The sequence below is a fragment of the Sarcophilus harrisii genome, chromosome 4 (genome assembly GCF_902635505.1).
Source record: "Sarcophilus harrisii chromosome 4, mSarHar1.11, whole genome shotgun sequence".
Taxonomy (NCBI): domain Eukaryota; kingdom Metazoa; phylum Chordata; class Mammalia; order Dasyuromorphia; family Dasyuridae; genus Sarcophilus; species Sarcophilus harrisii.
In genome coordinates, this window is record NC_045429.1 from 52359699 (window position 1) to 52380658 (window position 20960).

General features: G+C 36.8%; 1 protein-coding gene across 2 annotated transcripts in view; it reads left to right on the forward strand.

The window, feature by feature from the left end:
* PBX1 (PBX homeobox 1) overlaps nucleotides 1-20960 on the forward strand; it is a 316651-nt gene that overhangs the window by 271607 nt on the left and 24084 nt on the right. Inside the window, exons 5-8 of one of the 2 annotated variants that reach the window (XM_031936806.1) lie at nucleotides 3606-3741; nucleotides 8728-8887; nucleotides 19180-19292; nucleotides 20556-20645. In XM_031936806.1, coding sequence (XP_031792666.1) covers nucleotides 3606-3741; nucleotides 8728-8887; nucleotides 19180-19292; nucleotides 20556-20645 — 499 coding nt within the window. Of the gene's footprint in view, nucleotides 1-3605; nucleotides 3742-8727; nucleotides 8888-19179; nucleotides 19293-20555; nucleotides 20646-20960 lie in introns of those variants that run through there. The other variant, XM_031936807.1, reaches the window with a different exon arrangement.

Below are 20960 nucleotides of genomic sequence, written 5' to 3' on the forward strand. Positions count from 1 at the left end.
GCCATCTAGAACAATCACTCCATTTTAAAGATGAGGAAACAGCGGCTCAGGGAGGTAAGCAGGATTTGAACCTCAGTCTTCTGATCCAGTGTTGTTTCTACTGTGCCACATTGCTTCTCTTAATTCAGCAATATTTTAAAGTGAATTTGTGCTTTATTAATTATAGCAGCCTCTATATATGTTTGAAAAATAATAACATACACATATATGACATAATTTCATAAGTCTGTAGAATCTATTAACTTATTCATTTTACTGAATTCATGTTTTGTTGAAACTACAGTGAAAAAGATAGCACTTAGTTCATATAAGTCATAGACCACTTGCAGTGATGTGTCTTACTCCTCAAAGAGCCTGCAATGGATAGTTTGGGAATACCAGCTTTAGGTATTGCCTTGTTCACCTCCATAGCCTGTGGTTCATTCATTTTGTTGTGGTCCTTCAGTGCTAAAGGGCTACTGGAAAGTCCTTTCCAAAATTGCTAACAACGAGTGAGGTCTTTGGATCATACTTAGGAATGAAATAGAAATCAACCTGCCCTGCCACCCTTGCTAATTAGGGACAATCCAGGGAAGTAATTTTATGACAAGGCTATATTGTTTTTCCCCCCATTCTCATTTAATCTGGAGCAAACAACCCAGGAAGACATTTTTGATCTTGGATATAATAGTGGAATTGGGAGAGTGGTCATATCTTAATAGAATTCTTATCTGTAAGTGATCCTGACCTTCTCCCCTTCACTCTCAGTGCCTAAGACACTGCGGCGGTCAAGGTTGTTGAAAGTATTCCATTCCCTGAGGGGTGCCAAGTACAAGCTGGGTAGAACAGCAGCCAGAGTATGTGGTGCCTGCATTCCCATGGCAACTCCCCTACTTAAAATGCTGGCATTGGTATTTACATCAGCAGACTTAGAAAAGGAAAGTTGGACACAGCCCGGAATCTTTTGAAGTGAAAAGTTGAGAAGGAAGGATGGATCAGACTTGTGTCTCATCTGATTTTTTTTATTTTAATTTTTATTTTCTAAATCCAAGGTAGCCAGGCAAATGATATATGCCAAGAATTCACTACAGCACTCTGTGGACTTCCCTTTTTTCTTCCACTAATCTTTAAGATTGTGGCTTTTTAGTTCAAGTTTTAGGTTTTGCATAGAAAGTCTTTTTAATAACAAAGCTGTTCAAGAGGCAAAATGCCTTTGAAATATTTTTTATGGTCTTACTGGCAGGATTTCTGCAAGATGTTTATTATTATTTTATTATTAATTGTTAATAATGATCATAACTTTGATTTTAAGTTTTTGGGGGAAAGTGTAATGCTAGCAAAAGAAAGTGACCTCAAATTCCAGCCTAGTGGAAGGGCTGAGAAACTTTCCTAACTTTATGAGTGTACTTTAATTCTGCCCTTACCAGTGTAGGGATGCCACACAGTTTCCTCCAGTGTCATGAGCTATAATTGGAAGAGCTGTCTAAACAGGCACCAAGTCCAAAAAGAAACATTCCTGAAAATCTTGCTGCTGCCATAGAAATTCTGCCACAACATGTACCTCTCTTGAATGGGAGCTCTTCAAGACATGTTGCTGTGGAAATAAATAATATACATGGGAGGCCTGATTCAGTAATGGGATTAGTTTTAGCAATTTGATAGATTTACAGAACAGGATTTGATAATTACCGATGGACGTGTAGCACTTCTCAACTGAGTGCTTGGCTCAGATCTGTGCCAGTCAAGTGGAATCCTCCCTCTCATTCCCATGTTCTGGCATGGCCAGTTATTCTAGAAAAGATGAACCTGAATTCAAGGTTTCGGATACATTGATGATTGCATTTCAGTATCATATTTTTTTGCATCCTTATTAATTGGAGACAGGGAAAATGTGAATAAAGTGAAAATAAGAATGTTTCCAAATTAATTTTAACCATAGGATCTTAGATTTGTCATTAGAAAGAATCCAATCCCTTCATTTTATAAATTAGAAAACCAAAGCCCAGAGAAGTGAGTTGAATTAAGTAGCATCACACCAGTCATAAGTACACAGCCAGAATTTGCCCTACTAAGTCCAAATTCAGTCCTCTTTCCAATGTATCCTTTTTTGCCTTTTTTACCAAACCTTTTGCCAAAGATTCTTATAAATGACAAAAATTCACTATTTTGAATTTCACTTCTAAGCCTTCCTACTATACATCCCCTCACAAGTTATAAAATGGCAAAGAAGTTAGTAAGAAAGAGGAACATTAACCATTTTCAGAGATTCTGTGATAATCTCTGCTTGATCCAAAATCTGTTCATCAAGAGAACCTTGAAATGTACCACCAGCTTCTCTTTATGAGAGATTTCCCTTAAGATCACCTGGAAGAATTGCAGAATATACACAATAGATGTACAAAGGGTATAGATGAATGAATGCCAGAGTCTGGTATCCCTTTATTCAAAATAACTTTTTTCAGGAGGGCCATAAGAAGACATAAAAGTTTGTGCATAAATCAGCAAAGTACAGTATGAGAAGCTTAGTCATCTTTCTCTAGGTATCACCAGTGTACAGGAAGGAACCTTCATCAAATGCCTTCTTTTAAGTTAAGTTAGAAAAAAATATCCAATCTGTCCACTTTTGGATGCTGAGTGACCCAGAAACTCAGCACGATTTTAGAGAGAGGATTGAGCTTGGCATAATCTGGACAGATGTGGTTAATACCTGTGGACAGATGGTATTCATCCGGTAAAATCAGGCACTTTATTGTGTTAATTAACCCAGGAGGGACATTGAAAATACAATATTAGCTGAATTTCCAGTGAATATTAACAGAGCACCAAGATCCAGTGCTTTCTCTTGGTAAAATTGGGAAAATCTGTTCACTGGTACCACCAGAGATTGGTTGGAAGTCTTTTCACATCTGTAAGGAAAACCTTTTGATAAAAGCAATAAAGGGGTAAAGTGCTAATTGAGCTAATTTAAAGATGGTAGCTCATCTTCTCAAAGAAAGACACTCAGGGCCTGCTAAGAGCCTTAGCTCCCTCAGCAGCCCTACCAGTGATCCAATGGTTTTTGCTGTGAAGAAGCAATAAAGTGATTCTCACTTTAAATTAGTTCAATTAGCACTTTAAAAAAGGAAAGAAAAAAAAGGGCTTTTATTCATAATGTGGTTTTTTTCCCCTCTATCTAATGACCTACATGTTTAAAAAGATTTCTAGAGGTTTATTTGTTTTGCCACTTAGCAGCTGTTCCCTTTTAAGAGGTGCACCTCTCTCCTTTTGACAAGGGGACAGCAGTTAGGGATTTAATTTTGGTCAGTGTATGGCTCCATCTTCTCAGATGCCTTAAAAAAATCAGAATCATTTGGCACCCATTTCAACAGCTTCTCAGTTAGAGAGAATAGCTTGTATTTAACTGATAACCATGTTGTTGTCTCTGTTGAGAACTTGAAACAATACATGATTTGAGCGCTTAACAAATTCTTTTCGAAGACATTTTGACAATGAGCCCTTCTCCCTGAGTGTTCACCCAGTGCTCCAGACATAGCAGATTTTCTACCTTTTATATGCTGTACTAATGTGCTAGTCTTTTTTAAAAACTTGCATCGCATTTATTGATTTATTTCATTTCCTTTGTCAAGGCGGAAGAGACGAAACTTCAACAAGCAAGCCACAGAAATCCTGAATGAATATTTCTATTCCCATCTCAGCAACCCTTACCCCAGTGAGGAAGCCAAAGAGGAGCTAGCCAAGAAATGTGGCATCACAGTCTCACAGGTAAGGGGGCATCCAATGGGTTCAGTCTGAAGCCTCGCCACGGAAGAGCTCCATGGCAGGGTAGTGGAACCTTTTGCTTTCTAGAAAACGTGTAGCAGTCAAGTCTTGGCAGCTGAAGTCTGGAATAGCAGGGTAAGTGCCTAAGAGGTCTGGGGTGGGGGCTTTGGAGGTAAGTACCAGGTCTCATGTTGACTAGGAAGAACAAGAAGTGACTTGACCAAAACTGAGAAACAACAAAAAATTATCTTGGAGTCTTTTAGGTAGCTCCCTAATTCTGTTAATTTCTACATTGGCCATTATTGAGCTTGCAACCCTGTGCTACAATCATCTCTACGTCTTGCTAGTGAACAGACCCTTATTTCAAATGAATAAAAGTTCAGATGCATGCACATAAAAGCCAGGTGATCATTCTAGTTTATAAATAGACAATAAAAGCACAACTTTTCTGAGAAACTCAAGACTTTCTTGAATTAATGAATGAAAACAACTATAACTTAGAAAACCATCTGAAAGGTTGCAGGGGTTCTCAAACTACAGCCCGTGGGCCAGATGCTGCAGCTGAGGACGATTATCCCCCTCACCCAGGGCTATGAAGTTTCTTTATTTAAAGGCCCACAAAACAAAGTTTTTGTTTGTCCCTCCAACAGTCTGAGGGACAGTGAACTGGTCCCCTATTTAAAAAGTTTGAGGATCCCTGGGTTAGATACTTACATGCTTTGACTTTGTCTTTCTAGGTCTCTTAATTAAGAGGAAGGATAGAATGTTATCTTATGACAATAAAACAACTGCATAGAAAAATAATACATATCCTTAACATTGACTTAAGAGATAAAACATATTTAAGACTATTATAATATTCCATTCAACAAAAAAAGATATAGATGTATATCAATATACATCTAAATCTAATATATCTAGAAGTATATATATATATATATATATATATATATATATATATACTCTTTTACATCAATATCACATATATAGTGAGGGAGAGGTAATTGTATACAGATACATATATACTATATACACATATATATAATATAAACACTGGTTTACTATTAAATTAAATACTATATGTTGGATTTTATATTATAATTATTTATCTGCATATTTTTGATCATTCAAAGAATTCTATTCATATATATTAAATAATCGCAACCTCACCTATGAGATCACTTAGAAAGTCTCAGTCTTTCTCTGTCTCTCTCCTTATGTTATCAATTAATTCTTCCTTACTCCTTAGGACTATTCCTTGTCCCTGACCTTCAGTTGAGACAAAGAATGACAATGTTGAAATCTAACAAAAACGGTCTGTAAGTGATTCCTTGTGCAGAAAAGCACCATGAAATATAAGAAAAAAGGAGAAAAACAAATTAAAAGGGAGATATAATCTTAGGAGAGATCCTGCTCAATATTTTTATGTTTGTCTATCTTTGGAAAGCATCTTGGACCATATTATACCCTGGGATTCCAGATGGGGAGGAATGATTCAGCCTTTCTATGCAGAACTGGTTCTAGTCAGGATAACTTTATGAATGGGAACATCACATGAAGAAAGATCACTAAATCTAATCCAGAACTACTTTAGGAAATTTGACTTTGACAAAGGTCATTTCCAATCTGAACAACCTCTTGGGAAGTAGAACCTCTGTGGTCAACCTCAAGGGTCATCAAGTTTAATTTTCTTCTTGCCAGATCCATATTCTTTGAAGTGACCTAAAAACTAAGTATTCTTGTGAAATAGAAGAGAATAGCATTCCCTTTAGTATTAGCTGCACAAATGAGTACTTTATGTAAATACTCATCTCTTCCACATACACTTCTAAATCATCATGCTTCTCTCTCATCATGATCCTACTTGCTCAAGATGTTTTATTCTATCAGCAGCAATTTATTTTGAGAATATAGAATAGTATAAAATAAAGAGCCCTGGATTTGGAGCCCTAAGATCTGGATTCCAGTCAGTCAACAAGCCTGTGATGCCTAATGTACTGTGCTAAGAACTGGAGGATATTAAGAAAAGTAAAAAAAAAAAAAAAAATTGCCTCTTTCTCAAGAAGCTGATATTCCAATAACTGAGCAAATAACTATGTATGTAAAAGACATATATAATGTAAATGAAAGGTAATCTCAAAGCAATGGTAGTACTAGGATCATGGAAAGTTTGAAGATGATGTGATTTGAGCTAAATCTTGAAGGAATTTAGAAGCTAAGGGATAGAGGTAAGGAACAACAACAGGGAAATTAGAAGGAGAATATTTTTAGAAAAGTTTGTTTGGTTTGGTTTGGTTTGGGGAGTGTTCTATTTTGTAATGCCCACAAGATAGCCAGTTCAAGATCTTCAAAAGGAAGTCCTCCATTTTACTTATGGACTCCAGTTCCCTGTTGTTGGAAATGGACTGGGCCAGGAATTTCAAATCCATGGGCAGCTAGGGCTTCCTATTGCATAATATGCCCTTTTTCTCTTGCTCAGACAAATATAAAATAGCACTAAGAAAGGCCTTGTGAAAACAAATAAAAATTTAGCTATTTGAGGGGTAAAAAATGAATGAATGTAAATGTGAAACAAACATAAAATTTGAGTATGAAGCCACTTCAAACTCTAAAAAATTTGAAAGTTCTCTTAAGAAGAGATTGCCACCTAGTGGTGATTTTAAGAAACTTGCTGGTTAACTTCTCTTGCCCTCTTGGGAATCTTACACTCAGCATATGTCCTTATTATTGTTCTATTTCTACCTTGGGCCTTCTCTTTCCCCCTAGAATGCCTTTCCTATACACACACACACTTTTAAATCTCCTATAACCTTCCTTCCTCTCTGCCTCCATCTCAGTTACCAAAGAAAAAAACCATCTTTCCCCTCTCTTTTCTTATTATTCTCCATCTCCCTCTCTTCTTTCCATTCGTTAGCCAATGAAATTATTCTAATAATGACTAATAAGGATAAGAGTGTGCTAATATCAAGGAAAAATAAAACCATAAAGTTTAAAATAAAATTAGATATAATAAAGAACTCATGCTACTATATTCTCAAGAAGTATATAGAAGGAAGGCCCCTTCAGAATCTCCACAGAAATCTCTTACTCCCTCAAGCTTTTCTAATTAAACCTTCTGTTTCTCAAGCATCAGAATTCAGGATGAATTTTCAAAACAACACCTATTTCTTGTTTGATTTTATTGTTTTTGTTTTAATGACTACTGTAATAGCAATATTTTCTGCCATTTCCCATTATAAACCTATAGTATTTCAATTAAAACATGACTTAAATAAGATTTTGTGGGCCAGCCTGAAAAAGAAATCTTGAATTTATGTTTAATCCTATGGGGAAGTATGTTCTGCATACTACTGCAATCAATTTATATATGTTTCTGAAAATCAGCCTTGGTATTGATTAGTACCACAAGAGATAAGTCAAGCAGTTGATTATGTCCCTAAGAAGCAAGACTCCAAGCAGGGTGACCAAGGCCTGTAATTTTGAGAGGATATATAAGTAACCTAGAGAAGAAATCCAACTAGAAAAAAATTGTTTTTAAATGAAAAGAAAAATAATATGCAAATTTATGCCTCTCCCCATTTATTTATTCACATAAAGATTTTTCATTTCATGATAGCCTAGTGCCTTTATGTTATGATTCAGTTTACAAATATTTTATTCCTGTACAGTTTTTCAAAGATACCTCTGTTCGCTGACATGAGAACAAAACTGAAGTCAATAAAATCAGAAATGTTTTAATATGGGGTCATAGGCCTCACAGGTATGATTCTTACCTCCTCAAGGAAAGAATCACAGTATTCAACATTGACCTTAACAACTTCCCCACTTAAGCCTACAAATTCTCAGTCAATACAAAAAAAAAAAAAAAAAAAAAAGTGGCCAGTGGTAGCTGCTATAAGCAACAAACAGGAAATAAAATGGCAAAGTGAATTAAGTTGAATTTGTTCATTAGTTTTCCTGAGTAAAGCCTTGAATTCAAAAGAATAATCAGGAGGGCTGTTGTGGCTTTCTTTATTTTTTATTTGGATAAAGAATATATAGTTGGATGTAAGAAATTTTATATTTATATTTGTATATATGTCAGAATTTTGTCTAAATATACTTACATGGGAGGCACCAGAGTTCAATGAAAATGTGCTATTGAATTCAATGGACCTGGGCATATCCTCCCTTGGTCCTTGATCACTATATTTACCTTGGATAAATTACATAACTTATATGAGTTATATTTCCTCATTTATAAGATAAAATGATTGTTCCTTTCAGCTATAAATCTTTTATTTTTTGTTACAGAAAAATATCGAAACTCTAGTTAATGTCGAAGTTATGTCTCTAGGACCTATATATTTATAAGGCTCATTTAAGGTATATGTCTCTCACCTCTTGCTCAGGTCAATTGGCTCATCTGTTTTGCCCTGTAGTTCTTTTTAATTCTATTTTAAACTAGAGATAATACCATACAGCCAAATCTGAATTGGGCACACTAAATTAAAAGGATTCTAGTCTAAGTGAAGAATCTTATGTGATTTTTCTTATTACAATGTGTCCACTAAACCAGAATTATAGACATAGCTGTAACTATGTAGGAACCTAAGGGACTGTATGATTTTAGGCCTAGGGGACCTTAGAAATTTTCTATTCTAGGTTATTCATTATGTAGGAAAAAATCCTGAGAATCAGAGAAATGAAAGGACTTGACTAAGGTTAAGAAGAGCGACCCAGTATTTGAGTCTAGTTCTTTTCATAAAAGCTCTGGAGCTCTTTCCCAGTGTGCTACCTTGAAGGTAAAAGAAATAAGGCAGAAGGTGAGAGGATGAAGAAAAGGAAAAAACTCCTCTTCTTTATTTGGAAAATTATAATAATAGATACTAATTAATTGTTTTGGGTTTTTTTTTTTTTGTTTTTTTTTTGCTTTAATCCCCCTTCCCTCTGCCAAAATTAGTGAAAGTGCAATGTTAATTTTCTTATCTTCTTCTGAACTTGCTCTAGGTGTCAAACTGGTTTGGAAATAAGCGAATCCGGTACAAGAAGAACATAGGTAAATTTCAAGAGGAAGCCAATATTTATGCTGCCAAAACGGCTGTCACAGCTACCAATGTGTCAGCCCATGGAAGCCAAGCTAACTCACCCTCAACTCCCAATTCAGCTGGTTAGTTTTTTTGTTTTGTTTTGTTCAAATTGTTCTTGTTTGTTTCTTACATTTCTTTTTTATTCCATTGGGTTTTTCTTTTCTTTCATTGTTCAGATTTTTAATGGCTTATACTTTTGTGTCTTTTATTGTTCCCTTATTTTTCTGTTATTTTGGGGGGTTTGCCCCATTTCTAAAAAACAACCTCTTCATGCTATTGGCTTGAGGGGAACTTGTTGGGATTTTGCATGGACAAGTTAGTTGAGCCATTTTTACATAAGGGTCCTCTTAGAACATTTAGTTGGTTTAATGAGGGGACCTCCTTTTTCTCACCTGGATGACCTAATAAACAAGATCTTTTTTACAGCCAGTCCATTGTTATGCTATTGAGGAATGGAGGAGACGGGGAGGGCAATGTCATGGATTCTTGTGATGTTCTATCTCATGCATTCTTAACTTGTATCTGAGACTTTTTAAAATATATATATGTATCTAACTTTAAATGTAATTTATTTCCTTTGTAAGCCTATTCATTTTATTTTATGCATTTAAAAACATTTTTTTCTGAGAAGGACTTCATGGGTTTCACCTGACTTACAGCAGGGTTTATGACAAAAAAAGAAGCATAAGAACCACATCATCTAGCCTTTGCTACGTGTCTCATAATGTCTAGATCACCTGCAAGTCTGTATTCCATGTCGGTTTTACATTCCTTTCACAAACATCTCATTAGGATGCTCTGGTCTACAAACAAGGCTTGAGTTATTTATAAACCTAATTTAAAAAAATTCCTATTTATATTTGGTTGTTTTTCATTCCATTAACTTCAAAGGAAATTTCACAGTGATTAATTCATTTTTCTTTGATTTCTGATCTCCTGTCACAGCATCTTTCTTTTTGTGAGTGTGTGTGGGCGCACATAAAATGTGTGTATTGGGTTTTATTTTTGTGGAAATGTGTTCGTACCACTCATGTCAGAGTTGATCATTATAATTTGTTGTTGGGTTTGGGTTCTCTCCCTCTTATGGAATCTTGTGCTAAGACTGTGAATTTTCAGAATATTTAGAATCTACACTTAAGTCAATGAATGCTGTCTTGATTGTTCTGAACTGTGGAAGGGAAAAATGTTTTGTACTTTTTTCTCTATCTCATGAAAGAGGTATTTGTTTAAAAAAAACAAACAAAAGCAATTGCTCTATTAAGTTGGTTTGAGCTTTAATAATGTTTCTGCCTTCCTAATGCTTGAGCTACAGTAGATTTTGGACTATTGGACATATCTCTCTGAAAGAAGTCACAAGTCAACACCAACTAGTTCATAAAATAATTAAAATTCTTATTTATGACACAATTGGGGCTTTTAAAACGGTCTGTTTCTTTGCTGAAGTTTTCTTCTTTTCCCAAGCTGACTTATTATTGATGACATACTGGTCCATGCCCACTGCCTTGGTACACTGTGGACTGGAGCACTAAATCCAACATGCATACTTATCTCTGATTGGAGACTGCCTCAAACTAGAAAGCTATAGAATTATTTTTGGTTTTCATTTATTTAAATAAAAGTATATTTAAATAATGGTCTGGAATTTGTAAATCAGGATGTTAAAAAAATTTCAAAAACCAGTACAGCTTCCATCTTTTTAACCCTACAGTGGTCTCCTGGGTAAACAGGTACTTTCTGCTTTTCACAGTATGACATAGTAGATATGAGATCCAAGTAAATGTCTAGCAAATCAAAAGAATCCTTCTTTGTTAACTGGTCATTTCTTAGTTTAGTGGCTACTATGGTAGCCATTGGTTGTATCCTATTGGAAGGTTGATATCTTCCCCTTTTTCTTTCCAAGTAGTTCAGTAATGTTTGGATTAGTGGAAAATATACTGAATGCTTCTGGAGGATGAGGGAGGAGAAAGGATTAATCCAGTGTAAATCCAGTGTAACCAGCATTAAGCACCTACCAAGTGCCCAGCACTGTACTGATCATGATTATGATCTAGTTTTATTTTTTAAACCCCTGCTTTCTCTCTCTGGCACAGAATATCTGAATCATGAATAGCTTTTGGTTCACGACTAGTCCATAGGAATAATAGAATTTTGGACGAGGGAAAAAAATCAGCATTTTAATACTTCCAGCCAGGCCCTCCCTCAGATTTTTCCAGTCTTAGAAAACTGTTCAGTTTTTATTTTATATATGCTTCAGTGGAAAAACATTTAAGAAATGGAAATCCTAGAGCCTGGATTCCAATCAGCCTTTTAGTAGGTCTTTGTATGACTTTGGATAAGTCACTTAAATTCAATTATCTAGCAACTTTTCTTATCTATAAAATACAGTGATTGGAGTAAATATTTTCTAAGACTCCATCCAGCTCAAAATTCAGAGTTCTGTAATCATGTGACATTGTATTCCATCAGAGTCTATAATTGCAGCTTTCTAGTGAATTCCTTCTATGACATGTGAGGGCACAGTGGTTGAATGACTTATGGAGAGCTGAGCCAAGAGTTTTACTTGTGCCTATGTTGGAATGGAAGAATGTCTTTGTGGCATTTTTCTGAAAACTAGACAGTGAAGAAAATATCTATTATTTCTAGTAGCATGGATCTTCAAAAGATAAAAAAGTTTTAGAGGAAAAAACAACCTTAAAGAGTCTTCTCTGTACTTTGCTCCTAAAACAAACACAAGATCATTACACAGATAAATCAAGAACTTACAAATGCTCAAACTTCAAATGAGATGCTTGCCCTGATGAACCAAAGAGATAATCAGTGATTTCAAAGGGAAACATTCTAATTGAAGTTGGAAGCAATTTGAAAATGACAGATGGATGAGTGTTAAAATGATGTAGATGAGTTGGAAGTTGTTCAAAGGTTGGGTGACCTGGGAACTTAGCACATCTTTAGAGTATAGTGGTAAAGGTTATTTTCTGGACTTCACCAGGGTATTTCCTTTGAAGCTTTGTGCACGAAAGATATTTTTATTATGTGAAAAGATAATGTACCTATCCCTTTGAACACACTGTAAAAAAATACATTTCACCCTTTGGGGGTTGACCAGTGGTCAGACTTACTGGGTGAGGGTAGAACACCTACTTTTTTTTTTTTTTGGTAACAATAGCTGACAGTTTAAATAGTCTGAGAAAGTTTGCCGATAACCTTACATGCATTATCTCATTTGGGATAGAGCAAGAGGCAATGTTAAGATGGAGAAAGAGAAAAGGCTTTTGAAAGAAGAAAATGCAAAAATAACAAATTTGGACACTGTTTTCAATGGAAAGGAAGTCCAAATAAATGTTCCTACATCTTCATTCTAAAGCATCAATTACAGGCTATTTGTAGTGATGTAAAGGATACCATTCCAAAGACATCCATGGATCTTTAGAGTCTATACTTAGAGACCTTCATCTCTCAAAGGCAGTGTAGAATACTGAATGTAAAGTCAAATATTCAAATTCAGATTTCAATTCTATTATCTGAATCTGTTCTCCATGTGACTGTAGTCATAAGACTAAACAAATGAATGAAACAGACAGACAGACAGATATATACACACATTTATTGTGTTTAGTATATGCCAAACACTGGGTAAGGCAATCTTAATTAAAAAAGCAAAACTAATACTTCTGTCAAAAAAGTCAGAGTCTCAAACTTTTGGGGCCTTAATTTAATTTGATCACCTTATAACATGAATGGGTGGTACTACATGGTCTTTGAATATCCCATTCTCCTTTCAAACCTGTGAGTTTTGAGAACCCTATTGAATTAGCCAGAGCAGTGCCTCAAAATAGCCCAATCTACAATTAAGACCTTGAAATGCTCATATTAGGCAGTATGATTGGCTAAATGCTTCCAGGGGTGTGGAGGCCTGAAAACCCAGAATTCCTTCATTTTGTTTAACTCTTTGAGCGATGGGGATGGGAGCAAGTTTCTCTTTACATGGAGCCAGCCTCTCTAGCACTGTAAAGAGTGATATTTAAGAGCCAACAACATGCTCAACATAACACTCACTGCCGGAAAACTCGGTGACTTCCAGAGTGGTGAAAGTGTAGTTCCTTTTGACTTTGTCCGCACAGCTCAGCTTCCTTAAAAATGTTTGTACAATATACACAGCTATGTAGGAGGTAAAGTATCCAGAGAAGCTGGCAGTGTAATGGGATCTGTGACTTGTCTAATAAGTCCTCAGGGGACCTTTTTATTCTCTTTTTAAGACCAAAGGAAAGAATTCCTCCTGTCAGTCTTTCATTCTCTCTCTCTCTCTCTCTCTTTCTCTTTCTCTTTCTCTCTCCTCTCTCTCTCTTTCTCTCTCTCCTTTCTTTCTCCTCTCTCTTTTCTCTCTCTTTCTGTTTCTTTCTCCTTCTCTCTCTCTTTCTATCTTTCTTCCTTCTCTCTCTCTTTTTCTCTCTCTTCCTTCTCTGAGTCACTCTGTATCTTTATCTCTCTGAATCTGTGTGTCTCCCTATGTGTGTATCTCTATCTCTCTGTGTCTCTGTCTCTGTCTATTTCTGTCTGTCTCTATTTCTCTGTGTCTCTGTCTGTCTCTCTCTCTTTGTCTGTTTCAGTAAAATATGGAATGCCAACCATAGCATTTCTGCCTGCAAAGTGTGAAAGCTTAAAACCCATACCTGCACATTCTGAAGATTGCTACTTTCCACAAGACCATCCTTCTATTCAGCATGTACAGAACTAAAATCAAGCTTTATTTATTATAGAAAGAAGGAAGGAATAATCCCTCAAGGTCAGAGGCCAAAAATAATAGAAAGATAGAAAAACAATTTTAAGACATAAATAACAAGAGTGATAGGCTGAGATTACGTGAAGGGTATTGAAACATAAGTGCTCTAGATTTTCTTCTGTGTACCCACAACTGGTCTAGGAATCTATCACAACCAGATAATTAAAGTCATCATTCTGGGCCTCTCAACTGAGGAAATAGACATGATATTTTTCCTCAAGCTGTTTGGAGGAATAATGAGAAAAAATTATATATAGATGTACACACACATTATATGTATACACCTATACATACACCCATACGTGTGTGTGTGTGTGTATGGTGAGATAATACTTAGTTTCTTTAAATAGAAAAGTCTGATATTAATCCTAAATTAAAAAGGAATTTTTCCTTATTCTAGAAACATTTTGATTATTGTTTTTTGTTATATTTTGTACAGCTTTTAAAAACTGCAAACTTTGAAACCTTCTAAGTAAAGACTTTTAAAAATGAAATCATAAAGACAGAATGTTTTTACTGTATTAGCCATTGGAAGTTTATCTTGGGGTAGAGCATTTCTTTGATCACATTTGTATTCTCATCTACTTGAACCCGCCCAGTTGCTTAGTAAATGCTTGGGAATTTAGAGGAGAATTAAATATTATGTATTCTCGACAAGTACAATTTTAACATCATACATTCCATGGATATATCTGGGTGACATTTCCATGAGACCTTTATTTATCTTCTCCAAATAAACCGTGGGAACTTTTAGCTTCCAAAATTATGTTTCTAATATTAGGGAGACTATTTTCATTGTCATCATCACAATCATAACAAAGATATTATTACTAGTAGTAGCACTTTTAAGATTACAAAGCCCTTTTACGTATCCTCACAGTAACTCAGGTAGGTAGGTGCCATTATTGTCCCTATTTGATAGATGAAGAAATTGAGTCAGACACAGCTTAAGTGACTTCCTCAGGATCACATACTAGTAAGTGTCATAAGACTGAACTTGAACTCTGGCCTTCCCTACTCCTGGTTCTATCCATTGTACCATCTGTCAGTGGCTAACATTGTAATTGTAGAGTTCTTTGAGGCTGTGAAATCCTCTTATCTCCATTTTTACAGATAAGTTAACTGAGGCTGAGAAAGACTAAGTGACTTTTTCTAAGGTCACACCACTAGCAAGTGCTTGAGAAGAGACATAAACCTAGTTCTTCTCACTTGGAGTCTGCTCTTCATTTCAAAGCATCAAGCTGCATGTTGTTGAGTTTTCTCTCCACCTATGTCAATATATCATCTTTTGTGGTTAGAGAAGTCACTGAACAAATACACTAAAAGAAACAATGTTATTCCTAATAATAATAATAAATTCCAAAGTTTGATACATATTATAAAACAAGTTTAAGATTTGTGGTTTTTATTACAATGTAGCCATCCCTACCCTCCACTGTCTCCCTGGTGCAGACTGTGCTCCTATATCTGCATTCAGAGCTTCTTTGAAGTGGCTTTCAGGATATTGATCAAGTGGTGATTTTCTGTCTCTCTGCTCCAGCACTACATAGTCTGCTATGTTTTCTTTCACTGTTCTGAGCTATTATTTTCTCTTTGTTATCCCCAGTATTAAACATAGTGCCTTATATATAATGTGTTTAGTTGTTTTACAGTTGTGTCTGACTCTTTGTGGCCCCATTTTCTTGGCAAAGATACTACAGTGAATTCCTTCTCCAACTCATTTTACAGATGAGGAAACTGAGGCAAATAAGGTCACACAGCTAGTAAGTGTCTGGAATCAAATTTGAATTCAGGAAGTTGAGCCTTCCTGACTCCAGCCCCAGCACTCTATGGACTGTACTACATAATTCTCCTTACACATAGTGTACTTGCGCTTAATAGGCTCTCCAAGAATGGAGATAAAAGAAAGATTGGCAGAAAGGGAAGAATCAAAAGAGGAATCTACAAAAGCTGTAGAAATCAAGTTCGTGTCAAATTTTTTATTATTCATATGCACAGATTGGATGACAGTGGATGGAGGGGAGGGGAGTAGGAAAGAAGAGAAAGAGAATAATGAACTGAAAGGAAGGTGCATCTTTAAAAAGTACTTCCAGTAATTGGCTATCACTTCACAACAACCTGCAGGCAAGGTCCCAGAATGACCTTCTCGGCAAGCCAGGTGATTTTCTTCAGCTCTTTAAAGACCTCAAGAGGATTCATTCAAGATTTGACTATAAATTGGGTACTTTTCAGTAGGTTATCAGTTTTGCGAATAGCACCTTTGTAGTTTCCCAAGCTGCCTTCAGCCCATGCATTTCTTAGATCAGCGGTAAGGGCTTCTGCCTGCCAGGTTGTGGTTTTCATAGTGTCCTAGTCTTCTCTCAGGCCACTCCCGGCCCCCAGATCCTTATCAGAGAGTCAGAGGCCATGGCCATGTTCATACATGGATGTATAGAGATGACAAAGTGCTGAGACAGCATTGCCAACAGCAGAAGGGGCTATCTCTGCAATTACTGCTGTGATACAAATGCATTTGTACATGAAGTACATTGGTATGCGCATATTTATCTCTGTGTACATTAAGCAGCCAGACATATTTATAATTTATCCATGCACACATATTTTTTGAAATAATCTGTGTCAATTGCAGTATATATCTTATAAATGGCATCTTACCTACCTCTCCTACTTCTTCCTTGTTTGTTGAAATGAATTTGTGCACTTTGGAGATGTTTGCCCCCAATCCCCCAACCCCAGTTTGAGTGATAATTGGCAGTAAAATGTCCACCAGTTGTTTAGTGTGTGGGTATCTTAGGCACATTTTGAAGAGAGGAAGAATTAAAAATGGTCATACATCAGGTTCTCATATAGCAGTTGAAACTGTGATCTCACTAAAATGGATACTCCTCCTAGAAACATGGATCACAATCCACCAAATCTGTCCATTCTGTGGCTGTCCAATGACCTGAAAATAGCCAGTATAATATGGCATTCGAGCAGAGGTCTTCAAATTAGGTCCCTTTAAGGTACAACTCTAAAAGAGATGTTGTCAGAGACTTTTTATCAGTGAAATGAGTAGACACAATGAGAATCAAATGATTTGGAAAGGAAATGCCAAATGTTGACCATTAAGTCATTAGTATACAACATTTCCTTACCCAGGCAGTATTATTTATGCTATTTATACAAACTGCTTCATCAGAATGGCAGAAAAGCAGAAAGGGAGGCATGCAGATTACACACTTTTGATATGATCGGGGAGTAGGCCATCCCAGATCAGGCAAAGACTCTGCCTTGTCTCCATGCAATCATTCCATATTTTCTAAGATAGCCACTATCAATTGTTCTTGTGATTTTATTAATATATGAAAATCCCAAGTGAGGAACGTTATCTACCAGTGATTGGTAACTTTCTGGCACTTGAAGAGTTGTCTAAAGTACTAAGAAATTACTTAACTTAGCCAGGGTTGTAACTAGTATGTGTCAGAAGTAGGACCAGAAATCAAGTCTTGCTGACTTTGAGTCTCAATAGATTATAGTTATTTAGCTAGCTAGAACATTTATTAAGGTCTTATTATGTGCTAGGAATTGAGCTAAATATTGAGAATTTAAAAAAAGAAACTGGCAAAAAATACAGTCCCTCCCCTCAAGGATCTTGCATCCTTATGGAGAAGAAGACAACTCATAGAACAGAGCTAGAAAGTAGAAAAATCTGGAAAATCAGGGGTCAAACTTGGAGGGATATAAGCATGGATGGCCTGGGAACCTCATGCAATAGTGGTGATGGTAAAGAATTCACCATGAAATGAGTGGAGAGAGCTACAAGGGTAGAGGTATCTGCAGGGTGGGAAAGTTATTAGAACAAAAGGGGAAAAGTCTCAATGGATTCTTCTTACAAAGACTAGAGAACAAAAGTTTGGACCTTTTAGAAACATTTATTTCTCATAGGCTTGGGCTTCTCTTTAAAGAAACTCCTAAAGTCTTAAGTTTTTTAAAAAAAAAAGTTATTTCCTAATGTTTTTCTTTACAAAAATTAATGGGTAATGCTTAACAGCCATTTGACAGTAAGAGAAGATGTAAATGAGTCCTTTGTCTTTGACTCATGGTGAGGTCCTAACTCATGAAATTGTTAGCTAATTCTTTGTAAGACTTTGGGTGGTTGGTGTGGACATTCTTCAGTGGCAAAAAAAAAAAAAAACTTAAAACCTAACTTTGGACTTGAGGATGTTCCCTACCTCAATTCTGTGTATTATAAACTTCTTCAATTGACTGTTCTTTGATAACAATGCCAGAACCCTTTGAGAAAATGAGCATTAAACAACATAGTTTCATTTGGAGTGGTTGTCTATAAGCTGAGTACCAGTTATGGTTAAGCAATACTTTTTAATGGGAGGAGATAGTGTTCTTTTAGCTCCAAATCCTTCCAGGATGGTCATTTTAGAAGACCTCAAATTCCTGTCTTTATAAAGAAACCTGAAATCTAGTGTCAGAGCCTACGCATGAATCATTGCTGGGCGATTCCACACAGATGATGGCTGTCAAGATGTGTGGGAAGGGAGACAATTTGAGCAGTATGGCATTGGAAGGAGTACAGTGGAGCTGACCTGGGCCCCTGAAGTCTCTCCCTTTCAAAGCTAATGTCATGTTTATAACCAAACCTTGCACGTTGAGCTTTCTCTCTTAATGCGCTGAACTGCACGATAATTTCCAGAATAATTCTGAGCCTTTTTTTTTCCTTCATCCAATCAAGTTGTGCTTTATCAGGGCAGAGAAGGCAAGGAAGAAGAGAATGTTAGTAGTAAAACAATGGTGGCTAGCTAGGAGATCCAGAGATCTGAAAAATCTTTGGAAAAATTAGTTTACTACCCCATTCTAAACATTCCGTATTATGATCTGTACTAAAATTTGGAAGGATTCTTAACCCATGATTTTCTTCTTTCTTTCATCTCTCCGGGTAGATGGCATGGAAGGATGTGTGTCATTGTCCTAATGCCCTTATGGCCATTATGGGCTTTACCTTCCTGGAAATAAGAATGACAAGGAACTGTTAATAAAAGACAGATTTTTAGGCATACAACTCATTACCTTTATATATAATCCCCATATGGTGCTATTCCATGAATAGTAAAAAAAAAAAAAAAATGTTATGGAAGCAGCACATTCATCATGGAATTGAATAGGTCATCCTGATCCGTGGCTTGACTGGCATTAGCTTGTCCCAATTGTCCAGATTTGGCTGGTCCCATGGACAGTCATAAGATTGAGTGAGGGAAAAGTTGAAAGTTGCATTGGAGACCGTCTCCATTTTCCAGGAAGCCTGAGATGAGATGAATGGAACCAACATCCCCTTTCCCAGCTTGGAAGCCTCAAAAAGGATACAGTCTTGCTGGCAATATGGCATATCTTGGGGCTTTGCATAACTTCAACAGTTGGCACCCTTTATTGCTTGCTCTCTTCTTCATACACTAACCAAACTGTGTTTTTGTTATTGTTTTTAATTTTCATTTTCATTGGGGGGATTGCTTTGCATGATGTCCTTCCTCTTGGCTGAGAGTTGCGGGGATTGATCCTTTTCCTTTCTATGATTCAGGTGCCTCACTCTTTCCTTTTCAGGTTCTTCCAGTTCTTTTAACATGTCAAACTCTGGAGATTTGTTCATGAGCGTGCAGTCACTCAATGGGGATTCTTACCAAGGGGCCCAGGTTGGAGCCAACGTGCAGTCACAGGTAGGGACCCAGCCAATGTACTGCCAAGCGAATGTGAGCCCTCCATGGTATTGGCAATTTTCCACACCTGTACAGAGAGAAAGATTAAAAAAAAATCTAATCAACGAACCAACCTCATCACCAAACCAAAACAAAAATAAAAAATGAAAATGAAATAAAAAGGAACAACAATCATTGTCTTGGGGAATCTCGTCCACACTTTGTGAATGCATTTGGCTCTGGCTTGACAGTTATACTAGGAAGGTAGGAGAGAAGCTGCAGGGAAAATAAAGTATTCCAATGCACACCTGGCAAGTGGAACCAACCTATGTGTTCTTTTTCACTAAAGGAAAGGAATAAGGAGTTCAAAGTGTTGTCTCGCATTTCCAGGTTTCCTTCACTTACATTGGACACCAGAGCTCAAGGTCTACTTAAAAAGAGGAAAAAATAATAAATGGGCAAATATATGAGTATGTCGGGTTTTCATTCTTAACTAAAAAGCCACCCAATAAAGTGCAATAGACATTTTGCCTTGATCACATTTGGAGAGGAGGGACTTCAGTTTCTTTTGACAAGTGTATATCCATGTTTGGAAACAGAGGTGTTCTAGGAATTCAATGCTTCTCGGTAAACAGGAAGCCTTTTCTTTTCTCTAATCATGATGCTCTCTAAAAGAAGTGGAGAATTTCTGGGAATTTCTGATCCAGATGAATCCAGTTGCCCACTCTGAATGCAAACCAGCAAGCATCATTGTCTGGGGTTGGCCAGCTTGTTGGTGATCTAGCTGCTGGCTTGGGAAACATTGCCCTGGAAATATGTTTGGAACAGACTCTGGCCAAATGACCCAAAAGTTGGCTATCCTCTGAAATGATTTCCCAAGCCCCATCCAATAAGAGATCTGGCTTCGGAAACCGAAAAGCTATGTAAGCTAATCTGCAGCAAAGGGAAATGGGTAAATGCTTCACTATTCTTTCCCCTCTTCATATCTTCATGTACTCTCTTAGTGAATTTGCTCCCCTCTTAGTGAGGTCAGCTGCTTTTCCTCTTATTCCTAGTGCTGTCTTTACCAACTTCAGAATTGTATTTAGAACGGATGATGAAGTGACTGTGGTTACTTCCCTCTACTGAACCCTGTGTCCAAGAAGGGCACCCCTCAAAAAGATGATACTGCTTTGACATACCCAAAAGATATACAAACTGATGATGATGATGATGATGATGATGACGACGACGACGAAGGCTTTCTCTTTCTGTTTTGCTAATTTTCGTCTTTGTTGTTTTTAGGTGGATACCCTTCGCCATGTTATCAGCCAGACAGGAGGATACAGTGACGGACTTGCAGCCAGTCAGATGTACAGTCCGCAGGGCATCAGTGTAAGAAAAATAGGCTTTTTTTCCCTTTTCCTCCCTTCCTTTTTCATTCTATCACTACCAATTATTTCAAAGCCATGGGGCTCAGAATGCCACTTAGTAGGACTTGTCTCAGTTTTACGGTCACCTAGTTTATAGCTTCTGTATCGGTCGTGCCGACGGCAGCATTCTACCCACAAAAAAGTGGGGATCGGGCAGGCTTCATGCAGGCAGCTGGCGTCTAAGGCTGTCAGACACAATCAGTGTTTGCATAGCACCTGCGGCCACATGCATTCAGCTGAGAGGAGCTGCTAAACAGGTGACACCTAGTACAACAGT